The sequence below is a fragment of the Taudactylus pleione genome, unplaced genomic scaffold (genome assembly GCF_031769625.1).
Source record: "Taudactylus pleione unplaced genomic scaffold, aTauple2 ptg000959l, whole genome shotgun sequence".
NCBI lineage: Eukaryota > Metazoa > Chordata > Amphibia > Anura > Myobatrachidae > Taudactylus > Taudactylus pleione.
In genome coordinates, this window is record NW_028285360.1 from 6,526,070 (window position 1) to 6,548,300 (window position 22,231).

Sequence of the window (22,231 nt, forward strand, 5' to 3'; positions counted from 1 at the left end):
ACGTACGTTCTCGCGTAGTTCCGGTACGTGAGGACAAATGTATTTGTTTAAGTGTCTCCTCTAGTGTCCTTGAGCGACGCCATTTTCCTGAGGACCAATACCCTATGGCTGAGCTGTGTAATCGGCACCAACAAAATGGCACCTTCCATGCGGACAGATGTTTCAGCAAACTGTAGTAACTTAATATGTGTCACTCCAGCAACACACGAATCTCACAGGAGGATGTGTACAGTTATAACTTATCATTCGTTGTGTTTATTACCTATCCTCCAACAAGACCCCTTCCACCAGGTACACAATGCTCTGCTCCTGGACTTCCCACCTAATATATGATTGTAGTCACCTGTGCTGAACTAGGTAATTGATGAGAAAGGTGTTTCACACAGGTACAGGCGGACAGGTACAAACTGCAATCTAAAAATAGGTGGGAAGTCCAGGAGCAGAGCATTTTGTACCTGGTGGAAGGTATACTTGCCTACTTTTGTAAAATAATTTCAGGGAGATTGTAAAAGTAACACCTATGAACGCGGCGGTAAAGTGGGCTTGTACTGCTACATCTGAGAGGCGTGTCATACAATTTACTTACATCCAAATGTAAACGAGCCCCAAAATAGTTACTAAGATCTACGTGTTGATGAAAACACTGTGTGTGACTACTATAGGGCCTGAAGGTACACAGGGTATGGAAATGCTTCCCACCTCTGAGCACCTTTCTACAAACACATTGGATATTATTGTCTGTGGACATTTTATGGTTATATATATTTTTAATTATTAAATCATACCTCCCTACATGACCCTCCAGGAGGGACACAATGCTCTGGTCCTGGACTTCCCTGGTAAGAGGTGGGACTGCAGCACAGTTCAAAATTCAAATAGGGGAGCCACACCAACTGTCATTTCACACACTGCCCAACATCATTGACTTGGACTCACTGGCAGTTGGTGTGACTCTATTTTGAATTTTGGACTGTGCTGCAGCCCTACCTCTGGAGCCACCACCAATCATAAATTACCAGGGAAGTCCAGGACCAGAGCATTGTGTCCCTCCTGGAGAGGGTCACGTTGGGAGCTATGTTAAATAACAGCAAATGGCTCTATGTGACCAGATAGTGTTTTAAATATTTGATTCAATGTTCAATTGTATTAAAATTCAATCAATATATTTTTCAACAGGCAGCTGTATTTTGAGAGCTTCCTTATTTTGATATATCCTGTAACAGGCATTTACTGCACTCTGTACAAACAAGGAAAAGGGGAAGCGCCACACAGGTAGCGAAAAATCCCACAACTAATGATCTGGCAATCTGCCTATCTCATATAAGTCGTGGCGGTGCTCTATAGAGTGAAATAATTATCACAAAACAAGAGAGGAAAAGAACTTTTAGCACTCTAAGGGGCATATGTATCAAAGCTTGATGTGAGATAAAATTGAGAAATATATATTGCCAACCAATCAGCTCCAAACTATCATTTCTTAAACACAGCCTGCAAAATGTAAGTTAGAAGCTGATTGGTTGTTGATCTATATCTCACAATTTTATCTTACATCAAGCTTTGATACATATGCCAGAAGGTTTCTCTCCACAATGAATTCTTTCATAAAACTTAATCTTTATTCTATTATATAAAAAAATGGATAATAAAATGCTCACTAGTACTATCCACAATATCCCAGAATCACATAGGCATCATGCCTAGAGAATATGGTAGTACAGTGAGGAAAAAGACACACATACATATAAATTCAATACCATATAGTTATCCTATATACAGGATACACCACATCTGCATCATCTGGGCATTGTAGCCCTATGTTTGTCACACTGTATTAGATTTAATATTAGTGCCTGGTAAAGAAATAGTTCAGGCACGGAGAGCTGTCTCAAATAGAATTCTGCTGCATCTAGTCATACTATCCGGCATTGGTCTAGGCGTGAGAGATTCTATGACGATAGGTTGCCCATGGAAACAACAGCGCTATCAGAACAAATGATCAGTTTTCGCTTCTGCTGTCATGTGTTATGCCTGAAGCATTGGACACATGATGAGAGAGTTAATCTGATGATAATGTCCAATAGAGGAAATTGACAGTATAAAAGTCACGTGGTTATTCTGCATTTAACACTGTTAGGGGCATATGTATCAAAGCTTGATGTGAGATATATATCACCAACCAATCAGCTCCTAACTATAATTTTTTAAACACAGCCTGCAAAATGTAAGTTATAAGCTGATTGGTTGGTCATATATACTGTATCTCACAAATGTATCTCACATCAAGCTTTTATACATATGCCCCTTATTGTATTATGTCAGATGTACATAGCTCTGTATATATTCTTGTATCATGAAAAATAGACCATCATAGTAGATCACACACTCTTGGTACCAATCACTTATTTATGAGCAGAAATTCCATATATCATCTTAATGAAAATCCTCCTTTATCAATTTCACAGTGTAATCAATGATATTACAGTCTATTATAGTCCAAGCACATAAGGTACAACTAGTAATAAAGAAAAAAGTGCTATTGCTTCCCTGTGTCTATCAATTCTTCACTTTGTTCTTTTTATTCCCAGTAAACAGGCATCCGTATGTGTGCAAAAATCCAGCATTTAAATGCAATTTAACAATGTGCAAGTAGTAATCATGTGCCGCAAAACTGATTATAAACATTAAACAATCAAGATAAAAAATAGCTAAGGTGCAAGTGCTAATAGTAGACATCTAATATCTCCATCATTTTATAAATGGTGAAGGCAAATAATAATATACAGTAATTAAGTTAAAATAACTCAAGTGCAAGTGCTAAACTAACAATCAGTTCCTCAGACAGAAAGGGAATATACTAGAATGCATTGTCAGGCATGTCATATGCCGTGTGATTAGAAGCATAAATCAAAGGTACTCACACTTCACATAATCACAAAAATGTGCCAACTTTGGTGAAAAATATATGCAGACTTGGTGTTGGGGTGTCCCATACTGCGCAGTCACAGGGCATCCATGCAGCCGACTCGCGTTTCGCCTGGTGGGTTGTTCACGGGGAATCAGCTCAGCTTAACTTAAATGCTGGATTTTTGCACAAATACACATCTAAGAGTGCTCAAAAAATAGAGGTCTTTTCCTCTCTTGTTTTGTGATTTGCTGCACTCTGAAAGAATACTTACTGACAGCCACGAAGTGGATGGCTGTCAGTGAGTGCCCTTTCAGAGTGCAGTTAATGCCTGTGAGTGACACTCAGCACCAGCAGCACTAGCCAGCACGAATATATAATCCAGTTCACTTTAATTCCTTACATTTGACAGGCCACCATTGGGGGAGAAAAGGCCACCACTGCTGCTGATGCCGACACCTCCAGAGGCTTCTGAGGAAGGATAACAAGATCCAAAATGCGTTAAGCCAGTGACACCATTTTGGGTTTTGGGGACTGTTGTCTCTGCAACCTTTCTCCCCGGACCTATCAGTGGGGATACGGAGGATCTTTGATCCGGAGCTTTGGACTTCCCATTCCCTGTACCATACTAAGAAGGGTAATCGTGTTGTATGGGACTACGTGGATACACCAGTGGGGTGTGATATGCTTTTATTTATCTATTTACATGTGAGTGAGATGTTGTAATAAATACCTTTGTGATTTTTACTCGACAATATTGCACTACGTATTTTTCCTGGTTTCTTTTGCATGAGGGAAAACACAGTCTATCCCCATATGATGCTAAGGGCCGAGGAATAAGAGTGGACACCACTATCCATAAAAGGAAAAATCCCTGGTTGTGATGTGCTTGAATTTGTTCATTCACATGTGAGTGAGATATATTGGTCTAATCCTTTCTTATTATTAGACAATATTATGCTATGTGCTTGTCTTCTACTTTGAGGACACTACAAACACAGCTTCCAAGGAGTGAATAAAAAGGTGTACCAAACTCTTAAGGAAAAGTGAAGAGACTGATATATACACTATTTGTTTAGAAAAGTAAGATCAATGTTGAACCTATTGATATTCTAAGTGGAAAGCGCCATTGTGGTTCATTTTGTTTTATTTGTAGTCTTTTGAAAAAGTCACGTGGGAATGACAAAACGCGTTAAGGACTCTACTCACCTTACCAAGTGCCACTTCGCTTTACCACTCTGCAATCACCCGGCCGGAATTAATACATAGCCATCAACAGGAGGACCGCTCTCCGCAGATTTCCGAGGACGCTCGGACGGAGGGTCCTACCATTCCAAGCTACAGAAGTGTGAGTAAACATACAGCACTTGCCGATTCCGCTGAACAGCTTGTGAGCTTTACATTGCGATTGTTAACAAGAAGTGTGCCTATACACCAGGTTATTCAACCGAGCACGAGACAATTTATATATGCTTGAATACACACGTTGTATTCTCTAAACACCCTTTTTATACCAATCAGCTGCCCGTGGGAGCCCAAAGGACACATTCAATCTGTTCATAAGGTCCTATACTGAACACAATACATGTTTTCAGGATTGCCCTGTTTTTATTCCTTGTGATTTCTTTTTTTGCAGCGGTGGCTGCACATTGCTTTAGTGACCATCTTTTTATATAGGTCAACTGCTATTATATTTTGCAACATATATATAATCTCCACAAGGCGGCACTCCGTGTAAAAAACGACCAAATGTGACAAGACAGCATCTTGTCACATTTGGTCGTTTTTTACACGGAGTGCCGCCTTGTGGAGATTATGTTCAGTTAGTCCTGTTTGGCAGAGACTGACTGTGGAGGGCACCCGACCCAGGACATTGTGGAACCCGTGAGTGCCGGTGATCTGGACTTGTATGTATATATATATATATATATATATATATATATATAGGTACATGTAGAGGGGCACTCGCATTATCTGATTCAAATGCCGGGGTGCCATCCATAAAATTCAAGTACACAAATAAAGACCCCTGTATCCCAGGGACCAGGCGGCACTCGGCGGACTTCAAAAAATGTCAAATAAATTTTAATCCATAAATCGACGTTTCAAGACCTGTGCGGTCTTTTCATCAGGATATACATACATCCTGATGAAAAGACCGCACAGGTCTTGAAACGTCGATTTATGGATAAAAATTTATTTGACATTTTTTGAAGTCCGCCGAGTGCCGCCTGGTCCCTGGGATACAGGGGTCTTTACTTGTGTATATATATATATATATATATATATATATATATTGTGACACAGTCAGATTAGGAGGTCCCTCTCCTGGGTAGGGGACTCCTTCCTTACACACACACACACACAGCAGCAGGGAAGCAGCACACCAGTCTGGATGCAAGTACAAGCTGGTCGGCGCCAGTCTTTATTGTACAATGTCAGAAACATAAAGAAAACATAAATATAAATCCTAGCCCTGTCGGGGCACTAACTTCACAGGTAGTTCCCTCACTACCAGAACCTGGCAGGGCCTAATGCCCTTGCCAGCAACAAAAGCACAGCACAACACTCACGGTTAGGTTTCCAAGTGTTTCTGAGCAAACTCCCTGCCTGCTCTCCCAGGTGAGACACTCAGCCCTAAACACACTAGGCTTATATTGGCCACTCTCAGGTGAAAAACTAACAAGCCTGTTACCAGGCTGCGAGAACCAAAACCTGGAGTGGCCGTGGGTGGAGCCCTCCCTCTCCTCTTACCCACAACCCCCAGGTCCCAAACCGGCTTTTCAAAAAGCCGAAACTCAAGCCTGCTACACTGCAGACTTTCTCCTGGGGGTTTAAAACACAAAAGACAGGAATCTGGGACAAATGTACCTGCCACAGACCACTTTACCAGTGATCCTATCACAATATATATATAGTCCCCAGGCATGCTGTTGATTTACTGTCACCGCCGGCAATCGTGCGGTCCCTGCTGACCGCACGATATGCCGGCTCCCCCCTCCTCCATCTGAATGGGATCGTACATCGCATCCTAGATCAGATGAACATGCAGGAAGACCTGGGGATGCGATATACGATCCCGCGGGAGCGCGCAGCACGATATCAGGTAAGACATCGTGCCCATACACGGCACGATATAGCACCCATATCGTGCCGTTCCGTCGGATCGGCATGTATATCGTGCCGTGTATGGCCACCTTTAGGTCTATCTCCAGTATAGCTCTATTTCTTTAATCATCAGTTGTATCTTTAATCACTCTTTATATTTCTGCACTGCTGGCTTACTAACACTTGATGCAAAATCACTGTCACGTGTCAATTCTCATTAGCTAATACTATGAGAGGATTTCTAGAATATCCCATAATCCCTGTTGCTCACGTCATGGATGTCAGGAGGATTAGCCCAAGGAGCATGGTACCGTAACATTTAAATTATTGTTTATTTTGGTATTATGGTGACTTTTTATTCAGGTAGAAAAAGTGTTGTTTTTTTATCATGTATAAAGAACACTTTTGGAATATACCTGTTTCACACATGGGCATATACAATGGATAGTACTGTGTCTTCTAGAAAAGGCAGCTTTAGTTGGAAATATATTGATAGCATTTACAATATATGAACAAGAGTAAAACACATGAGAGCTGCAGACAGATGGTTTTTGATCAGAATTATTTGTAGCAAAACAGAGGAAAATGAGTGTTTACAGTGTTTATTCCCTGGGAATAAAGGGGCTTTGCCATGTCATCTTTACAAGTTTAAATATATTTCTTTACCATGTTTAAACTTGTAAAGCCGACACAGTCATGTTGGTATACAGTACTATACAGGTTCGGCATACCGCTAACCCTTCTTCTGCTTGTCCACATTTTAAATGTCAAACAGCCATATGGAACCTGCTTTTTGGCATAATTATGTTTTGTAGTGTAATCTTGTTGTAAGGTAGGAGCTGTACAGCGAGTTACCTTATCTAGTTTTCTCATATTCCTCCATAGACGATCCATTTCCATATACTCCTCTGTCTTCTCATATTCTATACCCTGTTCTACATGGCAAGTAGCGTGTGTGCAGGATTCTTAAGGTAAGAGCCTATCATTATATTCATCAAGGATAGAATTTACTGTTGTATTATTTACATACAATTAGAAATATTACCCAACATCAATGCCTTCAGGGGAATACATCAATTAGGACTGTCAACCGTATTACAAATGGGGATATACTGAGAGTTCGGTTTTTGTCTCATGGTGTACTGTAAGAAACCGAATGAGCAAATAACATGAAGCAGTAGCCAACCCTGGTCCTCGAGAGCTACCAACAGTACATGTTTTCCAGGTCTCCTCACAGAATCACAAGTGTAATAATTAGCACCACCTGTGGATATTTTCAAATGTGTTATACCCCTTTCAGACATACAACCCGGGAAATTTCTCCTGTGCAAATTCCCGGGTATTTGGTCGAGACCCCCCTTTCACACTGCAGTGTCTACCCGGGAAATTCCCAGGTAGACCCCTTTAAGCCAGGTTTTTTAGTTTTAAATATTACCTGCCTCTCCTTTGCCTAACCTATCCCCTCTCCGGCTGCCGCTGATGATGTCGTCATCATCATGCAGCAGGCAGCCATCCAATCAAAGTGCAGCCTCTATTAAATAGTTAATAAAATAACTCCTATCTATAATATAATAACTCCTATCTACCCTGGTGGTCAAGCGGGAGTGCGGGCGGCCCGCTGTGGCTGCAAACCACTGGCGGTCTCCAGCGCCGGTGTGAGGACCCAGCCATGGTCGCTGACTCGTTTGTCAGCGCCACAGCCACCGGTGCGGGGGGTGATGAGCAGCAGCGCAGAGCGTCCTATAGGACGCTCTGCACTGCCAACTCATTGTAATGTGCAACAGCTCAGAGTGCTGTCAACTCATTGTAATGAGCAGTCAATGTAAAAGCTGCTTGGTGCTGCCCGGGAGTAGTAAATTCCCGGGTAGCACCATTCAGACAGAAGCAGGGTAATTTCCCAGGACTTAAGTCCCGGGAAAAACCCTGGTCGATTGCAGTGGCAGCTACCCGGGAACATGTTCCCGGGTAGGTACCTTTCAGACAGACTCGGGTACCCGGGAATTTGGCCGAGGCAGGCCAAATTCCCGGGATTCTCGAGATGTCTGAAAGGGGTATTAGTGAGTAATGAATACACCTATGCACCAGCTAGGTGGTCTGGAAAACGTGAACTGTTGGTAGCTCTTGAGAACCGAGTTTGGCTACCCCTGGTCTAAGCTATGCAACCCAATATAACACCCAAGGATGCCCATTATACCCACGTTTACCTTGTAAAACTATTAGCTTTGCATATGACATTCTTTTTATTTCCAGTTTTTAGTTGATTATGATTAAAATGTCCCAATTTGGCAGGATTTGGGTATTTACTGTAGCCATCCAAAAATCTGTAGAATTAGCTTTATCTCCTACAACTGTTCCTCTTGAGCTAGGTCGATGGATCTGTCCTAGCCCCCCACAAGTATCCCTTACCATGGTATTCAACTTCCCAAAAATATCCATATGTTATATAAATTTAATACAACTACAATAATAGATAAGATAATGGCTGAGCTTAAACAATGGTAAAATCTGCAACTTTCCTTCTTGGAATGTTCCAATCTGACAATTAAGGTGACCTTTCCTGAAACTCTCGTACCCGTTACAAGTTTTACTTCTTTTGTTATAAATAGGAACAAATAAGCCATTAATTCGGCTATTGGTCTTTTCATTTGGAATAGCAATAAACCAAAACTTAATTTTAAAATCTTCCAAAAAACTAAGTTTAAGAGGGTTGTGTTATTTTTCCTCAAGTTTTCCTTTATAATGAAGCGGCTATTTGCCCCTACATTAAGGATTTGTTATCTTCCAAAACTCTATATGCCCATTCTGAATTGGAACAGCAATTACCTTAACATTTTAATTTAAGACTTCCGGTTCCAGCGCTGGTATGAGCGGCTGCTAGACGGAGGGGCTCCGTTACTAACCCGGTAGTACACCAATTTCTCGGCTGTTATCCAGCCTCCTGACAGCCACTTTCCGCATCCCCGGCACCTGGGTCCCTTTGAACAGCTCAGGGAGTGGACACACATACCACCAGCACCTGGCAAACAGCAGCGCCAGCGATCGGAGGATTTCAACATGGCGCCGCAAGCGATGGGACACACAGCATCTGACCCCACATCTTCTCAAACCTCTGGAAACGCATTCCAGGAAGACTATAATAAGTCCGAGGACTCACTTGACTCCCCTTCTAGCTAATACAGAGGAGACTCCAGTTACATATGGTTCCCTGGTTCATGCTGTCAGAGAGGCAATGGGTCCCCTGATGCAGGCTCAAACAGCTGATATTAAAGCTCAATTATCCCAGCTATCACAGAGAGTTCTCACTACGGAACACAGGCTGGGGGAAACGTTTCCTGATGTGGCCAATTTAAAACAATCGGTGGGAGAAACGGAGAAGGCACGTCATCACATTTGGAGTAAACTAGACGACCTGGAAAATAGGTCGTGGCACAATAACCTGCGTATCGTGGGACTTCCTGAAGTAGTTAAAGGCCCTACACTTGATGATTTTATACGTACCACTCTCCCTGCTATGCTGCAAATACAAGATCTGTGTCATGATGTGGCTATAAAAAGGGCACATAGAGATCTGATAACTGTATGTGCCCTCGGGTGGTTCTCTTCAAATGTTTAAACTACCTCCATAAAGAGGCTATTTGGAACGCATCACGGAAACAAAGAGATCTGACCTGGGAATCAAGCAAACTGCTAATATTTCAGGATTACTCAGCAGAACTTTCAAAAGCGCGAAAGGATTTCTCTCCTATATGTTCCCGCATGGTCAAGGATGGCAGAAAATTCACCTTACTCTATCCAGCACGGCTTTGTGTATATGACGGCTCATCTTTTGTTGACTTCACAACCGTGGCGGACGCAGAAGCTTTCCTACGCGAACAGGACGAAGAAGCTAAGGGACTGAACTCTGAGGTGGCTGAATAATGTAACAAAAGCATTCTCTTTTGTGTATGCTTATTGACGGCAAGGATAATCCTCTCATGGCTATGGTCATATGTTTTTACCTCATGTCACCCTGTATAGTTCATTTAATTCATTCCAACCGGCTTTAAGTATGCTGTTATATTTATTGTGTTTATCTCACAGAAAGATTTGTTAGGTTGCATTCTAGTCATGAGGTGCTGGGGAGCTCTGACTTCCTATTTTTTCTATTCTGTTCTCTGGACTATATATTGGTCATTTATTTTTTTAAAACGATATTATAGTTGGTTTAACTATAGCAGTTTCCAAATGCTTGATATTAGAGTGTGTGTGGCCAGTCCATGAAGAGGGCATAATTAGCACTTATCCAGCTTTAATATGTTACAAATAAAGTATATTGTGTTGCATAACCCCAGCATATATAGGACCAGCGATCACAGTAAGCCATTAGAAGCGGCAGAAGGTCCATCCTGTCTGAGCAGAATGTTTTTTTCAGAAGTGGGCACCATTATTCCTGAGCATTGGGGCAAGTCCGGGAGTCTGGGGTAGCAGCAGAAGAACTTAGCACTGGACATATATGTACTTATCAGTCTCCTTATGTACTGGATAGTGTATTATTATACAGTAATAGTTATTAACCTTATTGATGGTCTATAGCAGTGCACCCCTAACAGTGCATGTTTTCCACATCTCCTAGTTGGTGCACAGGTATATTTATTACTGTCTGACACATTTTAAAAGATCCATGTCATGATCCGGGCTGCGCTGCCACGGAGCACTCGGACCTTACCTGTCCGGGCGCTCTGGCAGGGCTCCTGGAGGTGATCCGGGCGCTGGGGGGCTGATGGCAGCGGACCTCTGTGTTCGCCAGCGGCTGCTGGGCGCCGCCATCTTGATGCAGACATGTGACCTGGGGGAAGCCTATCCCATCCCTGCATTGCTCTGTGAGCTCCAGCCAATCCCTGCACACCCCATGGTTCTTAAGGGTGCATTGCACACTCTTTCCTTGCCAGTGCAACGTCGTACACAGCGTGAGCTGTGTGTTAGTTCCTGAGCTCCTGTCCGCTGCAGGTTGTCACAGTCTGTCTGTATTTTGCAGTACAGCTCCAGCTTGCCTTCCGCTGTCCCCAGTTCCTGTGTGTCGCTCTCTGTTCCTGCTCCCCAGGAGGGCCTGCCGTCCCCGAGACTCTGGTCCTAGTTCTCCACTCCAGTGCCCGGGTCCGACGTACCTTTGCTTCTTCAGTACCCGTCCGGATCTCCTTATCGTCTCGTCATTCATGAATCGCACCCCCTTGAAACCGGCTTCCTTTCAATACCAGCTAACCGTTCCACTGACGTCTTCTGTCTCCACACCGGCTCCTAACCCTGACCCAGTCATGACAGTTTGCACTGGCCCTATGGATACGGCTAGTGGACAGAGTCCTAGTGTGGACCTTTTACAGGGTATTGCCAACCGGCTAGAATGTCTGGAAGCTTCGCAGCGGCAGTTAGCCCAATTCCTGCAAGATATGTCTCTTAGGCAGGACTCCTTACAAGCCTCCCTAGTTACGGTGAACATGCCCGCTGCTACCAACCCACCGTCACTGCCAGTCGCTACTCCTGCTACTACCTCATCGCATTTGCACCTACCCACTCCTAGCAAGTTTGATGGAACTCCCAAAATGTGCCGCGGTTTTTTAAACCAGTGTGACGTTCATTTTACGCTCCAACCATCAAATTTTCCCACTGCCAAGTCAAAGGTAGCCTACATCGTCTCTCTGCTGTCTGGTTCAGCTCTTGACTGGGTATCTCCGCTTTGGGAAAGATCTGGTCCCTTACTGGACAACTACACCGATTTCCTGACCTCTTTTCGTAGAATATTCGACGAACCTGGGAGAACTACTTCCGCGTCCACTGAGATTATGCGTCTCCGCCAAGGATCCCGACCAGTCAGCCAATATGTCATACAATTCCAAACCTTGGCATCCGAGCTAAAGTGGAATGAGGAAGCCTTAGTCTCCGCCTTCTGGAATGGCCTCTCGGAGAGGTTAAAAGACGACCTTGCCACCCGGGAGGTTCCTGCTAAACTAAACGATATGATTTCTTTCTGCAATAAAGTAGACCTACGTTACCGCGAGAGACAGGCAGAGAGATTCAAGGGAGATCGTTTTAGGTCCCGAGTTACGAGTCCACCTGTGGCACCTTTGTCTGAAGCTCCGGCTGACGAACCCATGCAAATTAACCGGACCCGGCTCTCTATTGAAGAACAGCAAAAACGCCGCCGTGAGAATTTGTGCTTATATTGTGGTGAGCCCGGACATCTGGTCGCCTCCTGTTCCTGGCGTCTGGGAAACCCTCGCTCCTAACTGGCACTGGAGACACCAGGTTAGGAGTCTTGTCCCCGTCTCCAATTTTGAACGAATCCGTTATGTCTCTTGTATTAGACTTAAAACAAGGAGCTCAAACAATTTTTTCTCTTCTTGATTCAGGAGCAGCTGAAAATTTCATTTCTGCCGAATTGGTTCAAGATCTCCAGATCCCTGTCACTCCTCTCACCCAAGCCATCTCCTTATCAACCGTGGATGGTAGTCGAATATTCAACGGGAATGTCTCCTTACAAACCCAGGCCATTCAAGTTCTTGTGGGGGCCCTTCATACAGAACTCATTCGCTTCCTGGTGATTCCCAAGGCCTCCCACGGGATAATAAAACATAACCCGGGTATCGACTGGAGCTCCATGCAAGTCACGGCTTGGGGAAACTCCTGCTTTGCCTCTTGCCTCCCTTGTATAAAACCTATTAAAGAAATTAAAATACTAGGAGATTCGTCCGTGCCTCTTCATTATCGGACCTTTTCCGACGTTTTCAGCAAGACCAGGGCTGACGAACTTCCTCCGCATCGGGACTGGGATTGCCCGATTGATTTGGTTGCCGGCAAGAATCCGCCCCGGGGCCGCATTTATCCCTTATCGTTGCCAGAGACCCAAGCGATGTCTGACTACATACAAGAGAATCTCCAGAAGGGCTTTATTCGTCCATCAACTTCTCCCGCTGGTGCTGGGCTTTTCTTTGTATCCAAGAAGGATGGAGGTCTTCGACCCTGTATCGATTATCGGGGTTTGAACGACATTACCATTAAGAACCGATATCCTCTGCCCCTTATCACTGAATTGTTCGACCGTGTCAAAGGAGCTACAGTATTCACTAAACTGGACCTACGCGGGGCGTATAACTTCATTAGAATCCGTGCCGGCGATGAATGGAAAACCGCCTTTAACACCAGAGATGGTCACTTTGAATACCTTGTGATGCCATTTGGACTCTGCAATGCCCCCACTGTATTTCAGAACTTTGTAAATGAGATATTCAGAGATTTGCTATATGTTTCCGTTGTCGTATATCTGGATGATATATTGATCTTCTCCTCCTCTCTTACTAAACATTGCTCTCATGTGAGGTAGGTCCTATCACGCCTGAGAAAAAATCATTTGTACTGCAAACTGGAAAAGTGTGAGTTCGAAGTTCCTTCCATTCCTTTCCTAGGTTATATTATCTCTGGCTCTGGGTTAGAGATGGACCCCAAGAAGGTACGGGCCATCCTGGACTGGTCCCGCCCGTATTCCTTGAAAGCAGTCCAGAGGTTTCTGGGGTTCGCAAATTACTACAGGAAGTTTATTAAAGGATTCTCAACCCTAGCGGCGCCAATTTCCGCCCTAACTCGCAAAGGAGCTAGCCCCTCTATGTGGTCCCCGGAAGCGGAGACAGCCTTTCAAATGCTGAAACAAGCGTTCATCTCTGCACCCATCCTGAGACAGCCCAACATTTCCAGACCCTTTCTCTTGGAGGTAGACGCCTCTTCCGAAGTGGTGGGGGCGGTACTGTCCCAGAAGTTTGAAGATAACAGAATCCACCCCTGTGGATATTTCTCAAAAAAATTCTTACCGGCAGAAAGAAATTATCCGATTGGGGAACAAGAACTGTTGGCAGTCAAGGCGGCCTTTTCTGAGTGGCGTTATCTCCTCGAGGGAGCCCAGTTTCCCATCATGGTTTACACCGACCATCAGAATTTGCTGTACCTGAAGAACGTCCAGTGCCTCAGTTCTCGCTTAGCTAGATGGGCAATATTTTTCTCCAGGTTTAATTTTATTTTGACCTTTCGTCCTGGAACCCAGAATCAGAAAGCAGACGCTCTCTCCCGTTTGCTCTCCTCCGAAGCTCTCTCCAGTCTTCCTAAGGAAACTCCAGTTTTAGAGTCCAAGGTTTTCGATACTATCCATATCCAGCCACCTCCCGGGAAAACTTTTGTTGCTCCTGCCCTCCGTAAACGACTCCTCACTTGGGCACTCACGTCTCGTTTTTCTGGACACACTGGCATCCGCAAGACACTGGAATTCTTGCATCGTTTCTATTGGTGGCCCGCCATGAAGTCTGAAATTGACGAATTCATTGCCTCCTGCTCTGCGTGTGCCCAACATAAATCATCCAGACTACCTCCGGCAGGAGCCCTCTTGCCACTCTCCATTCCTTCTCGACCCTGGACTCATTTATCTATGGATTTTGTGACGGACTTACCTACTTCCAACGGATTTACCACCATTTGGGTCGTGAGTGACCGTTTTTCTAAGATGGTACGTTTTATCCCACTCTCCAAGCTACCCACCACCTCTGAGTTAGCTAGACTCTTTATTCATCACATATTCCGCCCACATGGTCTTCCATCGGAGATCGTTTCGGATCGAGGGGTTCAATTTGTGGCCAAGTTCTGGAGGGCCCTATGTTCTACGTTCCAAGTTAAATTGAAATTTTCTACCGCCTATCACCCTCAATCCAATGGATCTACAGAAAGAGTAAACCAAGACCTAGAAACCTTCCTAAGGATCTATATGTCGTCTTCCCAGGATAATTGGTCCGATTCTCTTCCATGGGCAGAATTTGTGCACAACAATTCCTACCACTCTTCGACTGGACAAACTCCCTTTATGATTGTTTATGGCCTCCATCCTCGAGCGCCCGAGTTTACAGACTTACCAACCTTCGATGTGCCTGCTGTGACCTCCACTATACAAAACTACTCTAAAATTTGGACTCAAGTTCACTCCTCCCTTCTAAAAACGTCCCACCAATACAAGCTAAAGGCTGATACTAAAAGAAGGGCCATTCCTAGTATGAAGGTGGGAGATCAAGTGTGGTTATCTACCCGAAATTTACGACTCCGAGTTCCTTCGATGAAATTCGCTCCTCGGTTTATCGGTCCTTTTTCTATCATCGAGGTCATCAACCCCGTAGCCTACAAGTTAAATCTTCCTCATTACCTCAGAATTTTGAACTCCTTCCATATCTCCTTATTGAAACCGCTAATCCTAAATCGGTTCTTCAAGGTTCTTCCTCCAACTCCCAAAGTCAAGACTGTGAAGTTAAACAAATTTTGGATTCAAGACTCAGTTACGGTCAATTGCAATATTTGTTGGACTGGAAAGGTTACGGTCCAGAAGAAAGGTCATGGGAAAAAGCTGAAGATGTCCAGGCTCCCCGCTTAATCCTCGATTTTCATTCTAAGAACCCTAAGAAGCCTAGGAAACGTCCGGAGGCCGTCCCTAAAGGAGGGGGTACTGTCACGATCCGGGCTGCGCTGCCACGGAGCACTCGGACCTTACCTATCCGGGTGCTCTGGCAGGGCCCTTCCTGCGGCGGCTCCTGGAGGTGATCCGGGCGCTGGGGGGCTGATGGCAGCGGACCTCTGTGTTCGCCAGCGGCTGCTGGGCACCGCCATCTTGATGCAGACATGTGACCTGGGGGAAGCCTATCCCATCCCTGCATTGCTCTGTGAGCTCCAGCCAATCCCTGCACACCCCATGGTTCTTAAGGGTGCATTGCACACTCTTTCCTTGCCAGTGCAACGTCGTACACAGCGTGAGCTGTGTGTTAGTTCCTGAGCTCCTGTCCGCTGCAGGTTGTCACAGTCTGTCTGTATTTTGCAGTACAGCTCCAGCTTGACTTCCGCTGTCCCCAGTTCCTGTGTGTCGCTCTCTGTTCCTGCTCCCCAGGAGGGCCTGCTGTCCCCGAGACTCTGGTCCTAGTTCTCCACTCCAGTGCCCGGGTTCGACGTACCTTCGCTTCTTCAGTACCCATCCGGATCTCCTTATCGTCTCGTCATTCATGATTCGCACCCCCTTGAAACCGGCTTCCTTTCAATACCAGCTAACCGTTCCACTGACGTCTTCTGTCTCCACACCGGCTCCTAACCTTGACCCAGTCGTGACAATCCACAGTTGGTGCTAATTATTTCATTTGTGATACTGAGAAGAACATGCAGCACTAGTAACATTCTATTATATTACTATTTCTATTGTGGTCATGGTGTGTGCTGGGGAGGGGGGTTTCCAGGCAGACGGAAACCCCCCCTGCATTTGCCTATGCATAGTGGCTTTACCCACGTCTTGCTAAAGCTGCCAGTCTAGTTGGGAGCTATCCTCTCTGTATTTTATTGGAGTGATTATAATATATCTGTTTCCCGGATAGTTTCAATGCTGAATGCAGATTTGTTACTGAAGTTCTGTGTTAACGTTTTGTTTTCATCAACTTCATTAATAATATTTGGACTCTTTAATGTCCTTTCAATATTTTTCCCCCCTGTATTTGTCTTTGTCTTATACTTCCCTTCTGTGTTTTCCCTCCCTCAAACTAATATGGATGTTTTTCGGATTGCTGTTCCCCTTGTGATACAGCCTGTATGGCAGAGTTCAGGATAGGATCAAGGAATGTGGGGGGCTTCAACTCCCCTCAAAAGAGGAAAAAGATTCTTCTATACCTGAATAAGCTTAAACTCGATATTGTTTTTCTGCAAGTCACATTTAATACCCTCTGAGATTGTTAAATTGAATATTCTCAAATGGAAAGTTCTAGCATCTGCGCCATATACATCTAAAGCTAGAGGAATAGTAATTTTAATCAAATGACACCTGCACATTGAGCTTACATCCACGAAAATAGACCCTGAGAGTCGCTATTTGATATGTGAAGTGTTATTAGCGTGGAAAAAAAATCGCTTTCTGTAATATATATGCACCAAATGTTTACTCAAAACCTTTCTTCCAACAAATAATTGCTCTTCTTAGCCAATATCCTGCTGGTTCCTTATGTGTTTGTGGGGATATGAACCTGATTTCTTTATTGCATCTACAGTCAGGTGCATAAATATTGGGACATTGACAGAATTTTCATATTTTGGCCTCTATTCACCACCACAATGGCTTTGAAATGAAACAAACAAGATGTGCTTTAACTGCAGACTTTCAGATTTAATTTGAGGGTAACTAGATCCAAATCAGGTGAACGGTGTAGGAATTACAACGGTTTCTATATGTGCCTCCCACTTTTTAAGGGGCCAAAAGTAATGGGACAAACTAAACAATCCTAAATCTAACTTTCACTTTTTAATACTTTGTTGCAAATTCTTTGCAGGCAATTACAGCCTGAAGTCTGGAACGCATAGACATCACCAGATGCTGGGTTTCATCCCTGGTGATGCTCTGCCAGGCCTCTACTGCAAATGTCTTCAGTTCCTGCTTGTTCTTGGGGCATTTTCCCTTCAGTTTTGTCTTCATCAAGTGAAATGCATGCTCAGTCGGATTCAGGTCAGGGGATTGACTTGGCCATTGCATAACAGTCCACTTTTTAGCCTTAAAAAAACTCTATGGTTGCTTTTGCAGTATGCTTCGGGTCATTGTCCATCTGCACTGTGAAGCGCCATCCAATGAGTTCTGAAGCATTTGACTGAATATGAGCATATAATATTGCCCAAAACACTTCAGAATTAATTCTGCTGCTTTTGTCAGAAGTCACATCATCAATAAATACAAAGGAACCAGTTCCATTGGCAGCCATACATGCCCACGCCATGACACTACCACCACCATGCTTCACTGATGAGGTGGTATGTTTTGGATCATGAGCAGTTCCTTTCCTTCTCCATACTCTTCTCTTCCCATCACTCTGGTACAAGTTGATCTTTGTCTCATCTGTCCATAGGATGTTGTTCCAGAACTGTAATGGCTTTTTTAGATGTTGTTTGGCAAACTCTAATTTGGTCTTCCTGTTTTTATGGCTCACCAATGGTTTACATCTTGTGGTGAACCCTCTATATTCACTCTTGTGAAGTCTTCTCTTGATTGTTGACTTTGACACATATACACCTACCTCCTGGAGAGTGTTCTTGATTTGGCCAACTGTTGTGAAGGGGTTTTTCTTCACCAGAGAAATAATTCTTCTGTCATCCACCACAGTTGTTTTCCGTGGTCTTCCAGGTCTTTTGGTGCATTCTTTCTTTTTAAGAATGTTCCAAAGAGTTGATTTGGCCAAACCTAATATTTTTGCTATCTCTCTGATGGGTTTGTTTTGATTTTTCAGCCTAATGATGGCTTGCTTCACTGATAGTGACAGCTCTTTGGATCTCATATTGAAAGTCGACAGCAACTGATTCCAAATGCAAATGTCACACCTAGAATCAACTCCAGACCTTTTACCTGCTTAATTGATAATGAAATAACGAGGGTATAGTCCACACCTGTCCATGAAATAGCTTTTGAGTTGATAGTCCCATTACTTTTGGCCCCTTAAAAAGTGGGAGTCACATATAGAAACCGTTGTAATTCCTACACCGTTCACCTGATTTGGATGTAATTACCCTGAAATTAAATCTGAAAGTCTGCAGTTAAAGCACATCTTGTTTGTTTCATTTCAAAGCCATTGTGGTGGTGAATAGAGGCCAAAATATGAAAATTCTGTCAATGTCCCAATATTTATGAACCTGACTGTAGATAGACAAATAACATCCAAACGGACTACAAAGCCCCCTAAATTGGGAGTGCCTTCTTTTGCAGCTAGTTTAAATTTGTTAGATGTCTGGAAGACGTTCCATCTGTTAGAAAAATCCTATTTCTGTCTGTCTACGCCACATGGATCGCTCTCCAGAATCAATTATATGCTCTTTTCTGCTGCCCTACTTCAGCATATCACTGAAGCAGAGATGGAACCAATTGCTTCTCTGACCATGCTCTCCTGAGACTGGGGCTTCATGTTAATTGTGACAAAGGCAATTATAGAATGTGGAGGTTTCCATCATACTTAGCACAATCCCTGAAATTTAGATCTAAAATCTAAAAATCGAAAATGCATGGGAAGAATACAAACAAAATAATCTTGAGCATTTAGAATCAGATCCGGTATTATTCTGGCAAGCATCCAAAGCAGTGATTAAGGGGGTGGTTATTTCTTATATGTCGTCCCATAGAAATAGACTAGCAGAAGATTACTGGCCGCTCAACAATCCTTTATGCAGTCATTTCAAACTTACTCTTCCCTCCCTAACAGCGAAAATAGATTTGCTTATTAAAAGGCCAGATCCCTTTTTGATGGACTCTTTATCAAAATGGAAAGTAGATTTACTTTTAAGAAAGATCATAGATTCCATAAATTTGGAAATTAATCTAGAAAATTGCCAACTAACTTGCTCCGTGGTAGCAATCCCCCCTCTGTAGTTCACCCCCTGCGCCAACCCAATGGGTCCCATACCACCTCAGGGGCACAGGTAATGGAAATAATGAGGTCTTTCTATGAGACATTGTACTCAGAAGACAAAACCCCTGTCCTCCAGGGTGTTTCGGAGACGTTTTGAGAATTTTTGCCTATACCACAGGTTTCCACTTCATATAATGACCTATTGGTCGCCCTGATTACTGAATCAGAGGAGAGCAAGACATTACAAAATATGAAAAATGGTAAAGCACCCGGCCCTGACGGCTTGTCGGCTGAATACTATCATATACTCTCTAAGAATATTTGGCCCACTCTTACAACTTTATTAAATCATATTATCCAACACAGCACCATGCCAGTCCATTTCAATTCAGCCACCCTCAAAATTCTACCGAAACCGGGCCGTGATCTCAGTAATCCCAGTTCTTACCGTCCTATTTCTCTTCTCAACTTAGATTACAAAGTATTTACTCAAAATAAAGGCGGAGAAAGTGAAACATATCTTACCTTCAATAATTCATGAAGATCAAACTGGTTTTATTGCCGGCAGGCATTCAGTGGTCAATATCAGACGTGTTTTATCAGCCATTTTAGCTGCTAATAAGCCTTCCAACCCCACAGCTAAAATTATACTGTCACTCGATGCAGAAAAGGCATTTGACATGGTGTTGTGGCCTCATCTCTTTTCTACTCTGGGGAGATTTGGCTTTAGAGAAGAATTTCTGAATATTTTAAAAACTCTGTATTCCAATCCCACTACACAGGTGGTATGCGATGGACACATCTATGCCTCTTTTCCTAATACAAAGAGGCACTCGACAGGGATGTCCACTATCCTCTCTACTGGCGCTTGAGCCCCTGGCAATAGCATTAAGACAATCACCATTTTTTCAGGGTATTATGGTAGGCAGAACAGATTTGCGAGTAGCACTATTCGCGGATTATATGCTGCTATTTTTATCTTCCCCCTCTGATTCCGTCCCGAAGGTTATGGCCATCATTGAGGAATTCGGGGGATTCTCAGGTTATAAAATCAACAAAGAGAAATTGGAGATCCTGGTTGTCTCTGGGGGCATGGCCTCAATCTCACAGTTCCCTTCATTGAGTTAATTTAAGATTCTGGACTCTCAGATTAAACATTTGGGGGTACAAATACCTGCTCAGGTATCTAGACTTTACTCCCTAAATGTTTCACCTCTGCTTCAGTCAATAGGCAATACACTAGACCGCTGGATGCTGCTACCCTTATCGATGCTTGGTGGATTAGCGGTAATTAAAACTGTCCTCTTCCCCAGGTTGTCATACATGATTCAAATGCTGCCCATCACATTATCTCGTGCAGATATTACCCGTATTAATAGATTATTTGTAAAGTTTATCTGGTCTAACTAAAAAACCCAAACTAGCGCAAGCCAAATTAAAACTCTCTAGAGAAAACGGGGGCGTTAACTTTCCTGACCTATTAAACTTTACATATGCAGTACATTTTTGTTACATCCAGATTGGCTACTCTCAAGTAGTACTTATAACATTTATCCTGTAGATTGTGCGCTAATGTCATCTTATTCCCCGGGAGTTCTCATACACACCCCGAAATCGTTAATACCTCCTGATTATTTACATAACTTAATGTTCCATGACACTTATTCCACTTGGTGGGTCATTAACAAATCCCTCAAGAGGAATCCTAGACACTCCAATGTATCCCACTTTGGGGTAACCCACAATATCTCTCGGGAATGGAAAATCCTATTTTTAAAAGACTTCAGGTCAAGTGTATTCGTTTTACAGCAGACGTATTTGACCCAGGTGGCAAACTATTGTCCTTTTCAGAGCTTAGAGAGAAATATGAACTTCCTCACTCTTACCTTTTTTTATATCTCCAATTAAGACATTACATACCAGTAGCGCATGCAGGGGGGGTTTCTAAGCCCCCAGAAACCTCCATGACGGGTCACTTTTTTTTCCAGAGACTGAGACAACCATGGGCCAAATGTAATAGGTAGTCTGTTTTAGTAACAGTACAAACTCGCACTTTCTTGCACTTTTAAAAAGTGCGAGTTTGTACTGAAACTCGCAAATTCAATAGCCTGCGAACTTTTCAGCTCGAGGCTACTGCATTTGTGAGTTTAGGCGAGTTTAGGACTATGTAGACTGACACCTTTTAATGCGAGTAGCATTAAAAGGTGCGAGTTTTAGAGAAGCCATCACAGATCAGTGAGATCCGTGATGGCTTCTGTGTGTGTTTTAAAAAAAAAACGTGCACCCCCTCCCCAAAAGCATAACCAGCCCTGGGCTTTATAAAGCCTGTTCTGGTTCTAAAAATACAGGGGCCAAAATGTGTAGGGGGCCACTGTATATTAAGAACCAACACAGGGCTTTGTTGAGCTGGTCCTGGTTCTGGAAAATCAGGGGACAAAACGAGTAGGAGTCCCCTGAAAATTCAAGAACCAGCACCGAACTCTTTCTAGCGGGGGGATAATGCCACAGCCAGGGAAAACCTTTCACCGGTTTCCTCGGCCAAAGCATTATCCCTGACCGCGACATTGTATTATTGATGTAACCACAAGATTAACCTCTATTAATCTTGCGGCTACGATGTAGCGGTTCCCACCATAGACTTCAATGGGGATTTCTCACCATAGAAGTCTATGGGACACACAGGCTGGCCACATTCAGCTAATCAGGGAGCTGCTCCGACGGAGATGCTCCCTGATTGGCTGGCGGCCCCTTCACTGACGGGGCACACGTGTGCCCCGGTCATTTACGCGGAGCAAAGGTATGTGTATACACA

The 22,231-nt window shown here is 43.7% G+C and overlaps 1 protein-coding gene across 1 annotated transcript in view; it reads left to right on the forward strand.

Moving 5' to 3' along the window:
- Nucleotides 1-6,927: 6,927 nt before the first annotated feature.
- The window catches only part of LOC148473207 (putative transmembrane protein 244), a 50,143-nt gene continuing 34,839 nt past the window's right edge, over nucleotides 6,928-22,231 (forward strand). Inside the window, exon 1 of the mRNA XM_088459988.1 lies at nucleotides 6,928-6,981. Coding sequence (XP_088316114.1) covers nucleotides 6,950-6,981 — 32 coding nt within the window. The 5' untranslated portion in view covers nucleotides 6,928-6,949. The remainder of the gene's footprint in view (nucleotides 6,982-22,231) is intronic.